The sequence below is a fragment of the Limanda limanda genome, chromosome 8, assembly GCF_963576545.1.
Source record: "Limanda limanda chromosome 8, fLimLim1.1, whole genome shotgun sequence".
NCBI classification, from domain to species: Eukaryota; Metazoa; Chordata; class Actinopteri; order Pleuronectiformes; family Pleuronectidae; genus Limanda; species Limanda limanda.
The window spans coordinates 5,710,114-5,720,728 of NC_083643.1; the positions used below are offsets into that span (position 1 = coordinate 5,710,114).

Genomic DNA, 10,615 nt, shown 5'->3' on the forward strand with positions numbered 1-10,615 from the left:
GACTCACCAAGGTCCTAGTGCCCGGTCTTTTATTGTTAAGTATTATGAGAGGCTATTGGATGGTAATTTGAAGGGGGAGAAAACATACAAACCAGAAACGCACTCACATATGTAGCATGTTAGAGTTATAAATAACTTGTCCATGTGTAAAACAATAGTTTAATTTAAAAAAAAAAAAAAAAATTAATTTTTTTTTTTTTTTAAATCCCAATAATTATTTGGGGGGGCTGAAGAACATTTTAGGGGGGCTTCAGCCCCCCTAAAACAGGTCTAACGACGCCCCTGACTTGACCCATGTATATGGGTTAGCCTATGTCTGCATTTGTTTTGTGCTTTAGAAATGCTTTATCTTAAAGGGGTCATATTATGAAAATTCAACTTTTTTAGTGCTTCTACACGTTAATTTGGGTATCTGGTATGTCCACCTACCCGTATCATTCTCTCGTCACAATGAAATGGGAGTGTCTCTTACATCAAACACATCAAACATTGCTACACTGATTGCAACAGTTGCTGTAATGATATATAGACTAATGATGGATAGCAAGTTATTTATCCCGTTTTCTCGGGTAAATAAAGGTTTGTTATCAAAAGATAACAGAGGAAATACAATGTATGAACCCATGTACAGTTCAGGCTTCCGTATGCTTCCTGATCATGCACAAGACTTTTTTAACTTTCATTTATTCATGTACTTTATATTCAACTTCTGGAGTCTTTGGATTCGACTCAATAATAATATCTACCTCTAACTGTGTGATCTGCCGAAAAAACATGTACATTGAATTAAACCGTTATTTTTTAAGTAATTTGTGATGTCAAAAATACATCTGGTTGTAAAGTCTGAACATGAATCTGGTGAGTGTTTGAACAAAGTTTACATATTATATAATTTGTGTGTGCCATCTAGTGTTTGGAATGAGGAGCTGACACGTGAGTTCATTCTGTGACTCACATGTTACACCAAAGCAGATCCAGGGCCAGTTCGGAGCCAGTTGCTGATCTCGAACCAGTTCTTTGTGTTTCGACAGCCAGAACAACTTGTTCCAGGCACAGCTCTAGTTCAAGTTTTTTGTTGTGTGTTTAGTTTGATTTTGTCTCTTAATTCTGCCCCATTTTCTGTGATGATAACCAAACTTCAGTTGAAACTTTTTTCCTTCAGGCAAATTTTTATTTCTCTTTCTTCCATTTGTTGTCCAATGCATCCATCAACATGAATAAGAGACATAACAAGGAAACATTTTGTCTCAATATTTCGGTTTATTCTCCAGTCCATCAATCCGATCGTTCACTTACATATAAAGATGCAGGATTCATCATAAAATTAGCAATTATACATTTGTAAAGTATATTTACTATGAGTTATTTTTGTAAATAGACATGCTACACGTATCTGACTTAAAAGCTAATGTGAGGTAGCTAAGATAACATTGACTGGATATAAGACCTTCTTACTGTGTCGCCCTGAGCTGGACATTCATGCAGTAAGGTTTGGGAGACATGGTGATCCCGTAGGCCGGAGTCAAGTCTGGCTCTTCGGCGTCCGGAGGCCAGACAAAATCGAACTTCCTCAGCAGTGTCACCAAGACGAGGAAGAGCTCCATACGAGCCAGACCCTCTCCCAGACACATCAGAGGACCTGAGACGTTAGAAATAAAAGTAAAGACCTGAGAGTTTGATCCTACCGACCATGCTATCTCCTTTTTAGGTGATTGAATTCGCTAAAAACGTAATTTTAGCCAAAACTTTCCTTTTCAATTGTTTATCGATGATATTTAATAAACTGTCAGTTTAGCTAAATATTATATTAAGTGTTGATGTGATAGAATGGCAAACACACAGCAGCTTGTTTGGTGTTTACCTGCAGAGAAAGGCAGGAAGGCCTCGGGTTTGAAAAACTCTCCCTTGTCGTTGAGGAAGTTTTCTGGGTTAAATTCATCAGGGAATTTCCATTGTCCCTCCTCTCTCAGGGCTGTGCCCAGGTTAGGGATGACCAACGTACCCTGAGGCGATAAACGACTTTTCAACATTTGTAACATTTACTGAAGTAATGGTACATATTTTTTACCATGTTTTATGCCGCTTACCCTGGGAATGGAGTATCCCATGAGCTCGGTGTCTTTGGTCGTTGCGTGGATGATGCTGAGTGGAACGATGTTGCCTATCCTCTGCACTTCATGGATCATAGCCTGCATTGAAACAAAGATTTTATCATCATGTTGTTATACTTTGTCTGATTTGGGACACAGGATCAGACACAGAAAATAAACGTTCTCCTTCAAGAAATGTGCCTCTGACCCACACCCATATGTCAAATAGAATTAACGTTATTGATGAATCATCACAAGAGAAATGTGTCTGAACATATACCTGCATGTATGGCATGTTATGTCTGTCGTCATATGTGACCGAATGCTTCCCTTCCAGCACCTCGTCTTTCTCCTGCTGGCAACGCTCTGAGACAGACAAATTCTTCATGTTAAAGAAAATAACATTTCATCAGATTAAATACAAAAGAATGTATATTTTAAAACACAACATTTGAAGGTCGTAGTGGATCAACATAAATTAAACTGCGAGAAGTCACAGAATGAATCGCCCATTTCTCTTAAGTGTTATAATAACTACCATGGCTCCAAGACTACATGTGTTTGCAGCCATCTTAAATGCAGTCTTTGGTTCAAGCCAATTCTGAGGACTAAAAAATATGCAAGTTTCAAGTCGGCTAAAGTCCATTTTTTGAGGGGGAGACCACTAACTAGAAAGGAATGAGTTTTTCAGCAGGACTTTGAGTTATATGATTGTACATAAGTTATGTAGTCTATGAAGTTAAGATCATAATCTAAGAGAACAGCAGGAAAAGAGTTAGAATTCCCAGTGTGTTGAAAGCAGTTCTCCCATGTCCCCTGGGGTGACACGCTGGGGAGCACTGCAGGAAGATGGAGTGGTGCAACTGTTCAGTAATGCTCACCCAACATATATATTTGGAGACAGACCTGTGTCCACGTGATGACAGAGGTAAATCCTCACATGGGCACATGTACACAAACCTTGTACGTGTGGGTAGGCCATGAGGTAGAGGAAAGCAGTGAGCAGGGTGTTGGAGGTTGTGTCAGTTCCAGCAAAGTGAAGATCAAGGGAGTTTGAAATGAGTTCTTCCTCTGAAAATGGAGAATCCTCACCGGCTCTCTACAAAAGAAGAGTGATTGTTTAAAGATTAACCAGCACACACAAACAGACTGAGACGAATCAGCTAATTTTGTGAGCTAACAGTTAAAGTGACACTATGCAAGTTTTTAACCTCACTTTAAGAGCAATTAGCTAAATTGCAATATATTTCCTCTTTGGTGGATCATCAAATTGACAGGTTTTGTTAATTCTCTGCAAGAAAACCACTTAATCATGGAGACATTGAGCCAACAGAATTGATACCCACATGTGACTGCAGAGGGCGCTGTAGCTCTCCTAAAAATTACATACTGTTGCTTTAAGTTCCAGGCTTTATCAAAAAGTTATCAAATTCAATGTAAAATCATTTGTTTAAATCAAGTATAACATGTAAGTTCACACAGACACAAACACCTTGTCCAGTTCATCAAGATAGCAGTCAACAAAGTCCCGTGGATCTCCAGGAACTCTGGTTTTCTTGTGCTCGTCCAGGAAATGACGCAAATATTTCACAGCAATCTGATAAATATAAGATGTAAGATGCATGTTCACTCATATCCCTTTTTTAAATGTTCACATCAGTGTTATAAATATTTTCAAGGCCCATCAACACACCTTAAAATTTTCAAAGGCCTTCACGAACGGCAGCGGCAAGTTACGAATCAGTGGGAAAGAGTCGTACATCTGTAAAAAGGAAAAAATTAACAATCATTAGTGTTGGGACAGTGTTTTTGTGAAACCAAAGGCCTTCTCTTTGGCCTATATGTGTAGTCAAAAGCCTGAAACCACATGTTCTTTGTTCCGGACAAAGCCAGAGCAGAGGGATCTCAGTCTCCCAGGATTCCTCAACTTCACACAGGGGTGTGAAAAGCCACAAGGGTCAACTCCTATTGGTCACTCTGGACCACATGACCTGTGAGGTCCCAGGCCAATATAAGGCAATTTTTCCCCCTCTTCTGTCTCTTTTCTACAATCCGTCTGTGGGCTGCCAGCCGCTCTTCCTGCATCGCCGAGGGGAGAAGCCTGATTTCCCCAGCTCTCATCTTCTATTTGAATCCAACTCTTCAAGAGGAGCAAAAAATGTGCAGCTTCCAGCTCATCTCACCAAGGAACCCTCCTCGCAACTCAAGCTCTACCAAACTCCTAGTAGCTATTCAATGTCCTGCAGGAAAACTTCAACCAGCTTAACAGAATCGCAAAGGTAGAAACCACCAGCGTTGGGCAAGTTACGGAAAATTAGTACTTAGTTACAGTCAGTGGCGTTTCTACATAAGGGCACTGCCCCACCAGATGGCGCTGGTGTGCAGAAAGCTAAATACTGCATATCTGAACTTTGTGGCAAAAATATATTTTATTTTATTTTATATGCAAAAAGCGTGAATGTGTGTGTTAATAAACAAGACTCACAAGCATTATAGTCTTGTTTTTGAGTCATTTGATTCGTGTGTGTTTCTGTGTGTTTGCTTTGGGAAACGCTTCCCTCGTGCTGTCCGTCTCTGCACTGGGCTTTGTGAAACGCGTTTCGCTTACCGTACTTCTCTGCTGTGGGCACAACGGGCAAGCGGCAGACCAGTGCCATGGGAGCACCAATCAGCGTGAAGCACACATGCCACTGTTAACATTGGAAAGTAGTGATTATGCAGATGGGCCCTATGACGTTTCCCAGCAAGCTACTCGACTCCAGCGTCAGCGTCACCCGGAAACAGGCTGACGCTCCGGTTCGACGTCACCTGAGCTAACAGGCTAACAGGCTACCCCCGTCAGTGGACACCACCTGGGTCTGTGGAGAGGTTCACTCACATCAGATGAATAATACGCTTTGAAGTTCAGCTTGTTCTCCTGGCAGAGAGGCTAAAGACGTGTGAGCTCCCGTTTCTGAGGTGAGGTTTGTCAAGTTTAGTATTTGTATTTATCTGTAAAAGTAGTGATTCGGTACCTGCTGTACCTGGGTGTTAGCTTAGCTCGGCTAGCCCGCAGGCATGCCTGCAGCAGTAATAGCGATGCTAATGGGTCCATAGCCTACGGAGTTATTGACCCGACATGAAACCACATGATCCAGGCCACCCAGCAGAGAGAAGCGTTGGTTTATGAGGATGAGTGTGTTTGGAGAATAAGCTATGAAATACTAATAATGTGGAAGAACTCCACACAGTACATGCATTTTCTTGGTAGTGCACAGTTTAATCCAAAACCATATTCAAAATCAGTAGTTGAATATCCACAGAAAATAAAGATATAAACTTTGTGTAACACTTCCTCTACAATAATGCCATACTTTTATGTTTCCTATCATTTTATTAGGTACGGACGAGCCTGAAGGACACAGCTGTGCTGACCGTCTCTTATGGCAAAGAAGAAAAATAAAACACTGGGTTCTTATCTACAGTGTATCAAATCAGAAAGCAAAAGATAAACATTGTTCTAATAAGTGTTCATTTGAATATATAATATATAATGAATATAGAAATTAACTCTATTATCCATGACACTTAGCAATGACTCTAAACAGTTGCAGGCCGTCTTTAGTTAGGGAGGAAAACACAAAGTGTTGTGCAGATGAAGCTGGTGCATGTCGTCCTCATGTTGATAATAATAAATTAATAAATTATGCAAGTTATTTGAGCTAGGTCTGTCTTATCTTTTTACTTTGTTGCAATCATTTTACTTTAATGCTGTATTATAGGCAACATCTTTGTGTCGGGCTCAGCGCTAAAGCATGTGAAATGTATTTGAAATAGGATTTCTGCTCCCTGCTGGCACTCAAAATGCAGCCCATAATATATCTTACTGGTCTATATAGGCCTACTGCTTATAATAATCAGCTACCTCTATTTTTGTGACGGTGACATGACATCATACAAAATTGCCCCACCAGAAATTTCAGGCTAAAATCGCCACTGGTTACAGTTACTAGTTACTTCTTTTAAAAGTAATTGAATTACTTCACCAGTTACTGTATATCAAAAGTAATTGGTTACTAGGGAAAGTAACTTTTAAGTTACTTTCTGTTATTTTATTGTGAAAATGTTTTATTGTGAAAATGTTACATGATTTTATTTTGAAACGGTTCCGGTAGAGTCGCGGACATCCTGTGATGACGACAACGGCGCTACGGAAAAGGTTTATGTATTTAGCGACCCTCCGAAGAAGCACAATTTCTTACGGTGTCCACGGTTGTTTTAAGGTGTTTCTAAGTTGTTCAAAGTTGTATTAAGGTGTACGGTGTTACAAGGACGGCTCAAATAAACGACCAGAACATCAGTTTAAGTCTCGACCATCTCTCGGGGACCTGCTTCACTTGTATTCTTGTCTGCAAGTGTTCAGTTTTCACACAAGAGAGTAACGCGAGTAACAAACTCGTTTAAATTTCAGTAATTGTAACTGCGTTACTTGATTTAAAAAAATACTTTGTCACATGCTCGTTACCGCTTAAATGAGTGGATTTACAGTAATGCGTTACTTTGTAGCGCGTTACTCCCAACACTGGAAACCACACAACCAGCCATGAAGACTTCACAGAACTGCGAACTGCCAAGCAACTTCCCTTTTCCCCTTTCCACGGACGGGTAACACAACTGGGTTTAATAATTATACTAGGCTAAGCAAGACTGTTTATTCGATTCTGTGTGGTGTTTACAAGTTTGATTTGTTGTGATACTTTGGTTATAAGTTATTCGAAAGTAATTTTAGTTTTTTAGGCTCTTCACAGTCTTTCTTTGCATTTCATTCTACACCCTTTGTCTAACTAGGCACACACACACACACAGACCCACGCATAATCCTCCACCTAATTATCTCTGCTCCCACTATCTGTCGTAAAACCACTTTGAAAGGGGGGGGGGGGGGCGTTATCTTTAGGTTGACCAGCGACCATTTTGAGAAGCATGCAGACTCACTTAGACACACACACTCACATATACATCTTTGTTTAGTAAGTACCGTTAGTAATTTGTGTTTTTTATACTTTATTATATTCATAACAAATGTTTTTGCTTTCACAAATGTTCTTTCATTAATGTTGCATAAGTGAATTTTGCCAACCTCTACACACTGTCAAGAAGTCCATATCCTTCAACTTAGCTAACTATCTATATGGGAATTTTGGTTATAGTTATTCATTTTATTGTTAATCAGAGGTCCAAATTTGTAGTAAGTACTTTGAAGAGACTTAATCAATAAACTAACTTTAATCAATTAAAGTTATGATGTAATATTCATATTTTTAATATTAATAATTAATATTTTCCTTTGATAACCAAATTTATTGAATGCCGAAAGGCACACCATTTTATGGTATAACGTTTAATGCATTAGAGGTAAAGCATTATTGCACAACATTAGTTTAAAATCTGAATCCAAATGTGAAGATTCTGCTTTGACACTCGAAACAGAGGATTTTAAATCTTGTATATTTCTCTATAATGGAAGGAGAAGTACTGCTGTAGAGTCTATGGTCCAAACAGCTTCTTCACCTCGGACTAGTGGAGATTCCCATTGAATACCATGACCTGAGCCAGATAGAGAGAGAGAGAGAGAGAGAGAGAGAGAGAGAGAGAGAGAGAGAGAGAGAGAGAGAGAGAGAGAGAGAGAGAGAGAGAAAGCACTCAGACTCACCATCGCCCAGGGTCCGTTTGTTATCTTGGCGTTTTCTCTAAAAACCTGAACGATCACTTTGATGAACTTGTCGTCGTACTCAAAGCGAGTTCCGAAAAGAACCTGGCATATGATGTTGGAGGCCGTGTTATAAACCAGAAATGCAGGATTCATGCTTTTGCCTGTGAGACATGATGCAAACGTCAGTGTTAAAAAAAAGACAAGAACAACAGCACAGCAAGAAACACAAACAACAGATTGTAGTGAGGACGTAAATAGAAGATCTCGTTCAGCTGCGACTGACACAGGAGATCGTACCCACTCGTCTGAGTTACAAAGAGGGAGAACAGTGCTTCATGCTTTAACAGAATAACAGATAACACACCAACGTTTTTTTCCATTGTCTCCACAATGTATTGTAGCTCTCCATGGACCCTGTCCGCCATTGAATTCTTCCCCATACCAAAGTTCCTCAAGGTCGACAGAGCGAAGCGACGGTGATCCCTCCAGCTGGGGCCAACGTTCGCCAGTAGCACGCCTACGACAGAGAAGAGCACAGGGCGGCTCATGACTTTGCTATAACGTGCTTCAAACCTGAGACACCAAGTAGTGGATTCACGAGTAACAGATATGTCATAGTCATTTAGAGTATACAACTGAAGTCCCACTATATAGACACTGACTGCAGTGGAAACACAGAAGCTGTCCAAAATAAACTGAGAACTGTAATATCCCTTTAAATCTGACCTTATGGACGCCACATTCAAATGGAAAACTCTTTGGTGTTAACATCCACTATCACATCGGGATGAGCCTCAAATGACAATCATAGACCATCATGTGTTTCCTACCTCTCCTCTGGAGGACGTCACTCAGAAACAGGTCATCAGGTCGTCCAGCAAAATCAATCCCCTTGGTCACCAGAGCCTACTTTATCGCACTCTGCCCATTGAGGATGACCACAGGTGAGGGGCCCAGGAAGAGGCTGTAGACGTCTCCATACTTCTTCCTCAGCTGCCACAGAACAAGACGACACGTGTCAGTGTTTAAAGTATATATATCACACAACTTAAAGTGGAGTTACCTGGTCAAAAAGGATAGTGCGGTGTGGAACATGGCAAAACACAGACAGCATCAATAAAATATTTAAAAAAAAAAGAAACATCACAGATTAAAATTATTGACATTTATAAAGAGCACACAAAAACAATGCTAACAAATAGTTTAAAAACATTGCAACAGCTAAATCCAGCAACAATGACTAAGTTAGAAATAAGACTTAAGATGAATGTCTGAAACTGTAACATTTGTCTTTCACGAGTCTTGGCCTGTATGTCATGAAGCAAACGGCACAGCAGGTTATAGGATCGGAGAACCCAAATCTAGAGGCACATTAAGACAGGAAGTTATAGTGAAGAAAATAGAGGACAAAAATGTTCCTTAAATTCCCAGCAGGCAGTAGACGAGAACTGAGAAAAGCCAATAACACTGAAAAACACCAGGCAACAGGACAGAATTAAACCAAGTCGGACTGAACAGAAGAAAACGTGAACAAAGGGCCGACTATGTAGAACAGAGACTGAAGGAAGGGACGACTGAACACAGGGAAACACATCAGGACCTAGCAGACATTCACAGAAATTAGAAACAAGACAAAGACAGGAAGTAAAAACTACATCGTACAACTATTTGCACCTTATCTCACACATACATAGATACCTGGGAAATCTGTGAAAATGTTAGGAAAGGCCCTTTCTAGTGATATATACTACAACTCAAACCAAACACTGTTTCAGAGCCTTGCAGTTAGTTTAGCTTCAGTCATGTTTCTGCCCAGCTATTACTTTATGATTTCCCAGGGGGGGGACATTTGTTGACGTTGTTTAAATGGCAACTTTGCAAAACTAAATTCCACGAGACAGTGACGAGTGTTCATCCGCCAGGAAGTTGTTGCTTTCGAGGGAGTTTTCAGTTGAGCTACACAAAGCGTTCCCCTCTCACCTACTTTCCCTCCCTCAGAAAACATCATCTGCAATCATGCATTGAACTGATTGTAAGCACTCAAACTCCTACACTCCTGGTTGTGTGCCAACTCTGTACAGACAAGGAGGTTAATTGTTTCCATTTGGTTCTTTTATCCGTTTAGTTTTATTGCATTATTGACCAAAGTCTGTTTTTTCTATGATATGTTATCTTGAGTCATAAATCTTATTCTGTGAGGCAGCTTTTAACTTTGGAAACTTTTAAGAGACAAAATGGAAAAATTGCTTATTATTATTATTTATTCATATTGATACAGGAGAAAAAGCATTTAAGTAGTAATACTATGCAATAAACATAACAAGTTAAGTGATATTAAAGAGCAGCGTCACTGATTTCAGTGTTTTTCTTACCCTATCAAAGTCCTTCAGAGGATTCTCCAGGCTCAAATGTAAGAGGTTCCCCAGGACGGGCAGGGCAGGGGGTCCCGGTGGGAAGTTCTTGGGCCTCCGGGATTTCAGTTGAAGGATGATGAACCCAACGCAAACGACCAGGAGGATAATAGAAACGAACATGATGGCACGGGTTGCACTGAGAGCTGCTGGACTCGCTGTGAGCACACAGATTGTCTCGGAACTCTGCCTCCCCCTCCTCTGTTTCCTCACAGAGGTTAATGTAAACGAGAGGCCCAAGTTGTGACGTAAGCTGGGAGCGGCTGCCAAGTGGAACTTAAACAATAAATAACTGAGCCAGTTTTTTTGTCAAATGAATAATCTTCTTTGTATTAGCTGCTAAGTGGGCGGCTGTGGCTGAGGGGTAGAGTGGTCGTCCTCCAACCTGAAGGTAGGCGGTTCGATCCCCAGTCTGAACCATC

At 40.4% G+C, this 10,615-nt stretch overlaps 1 protein-coding gene across 1 annotated transcript; it reads right to left on the reverse strand.

Annotated features, from left to right (window-relative positions):
* Positions 1-1,367: 1,367 nt before the first annotated feature.
* Positions 1,368-10,319, reverse strand: LOC133008754 (cytochrome P450 2F2-like). The gene is given in 11 exon segments (XM_061076031.1): positions 1,368-1,639; positions 1,862-2,003; positions 2,088-2,189; positions 2,371-2,456; positions 3,051-3,189; positions 3,583-3,687; positions 3,784-3,852; positions 7,783-7,943; positions 8,147-8,299; positions 8,613-8,775; positions 10,155-10,319. Coding segments are annotated over 11 exon segments (1,470 nt in total). The 5' UTR covers positions 10,317-10,319; the 3' UTR covers positions 1,368-1,451.
* Positions 10,320-10,615: the final 296 nt, after the last annotated feature.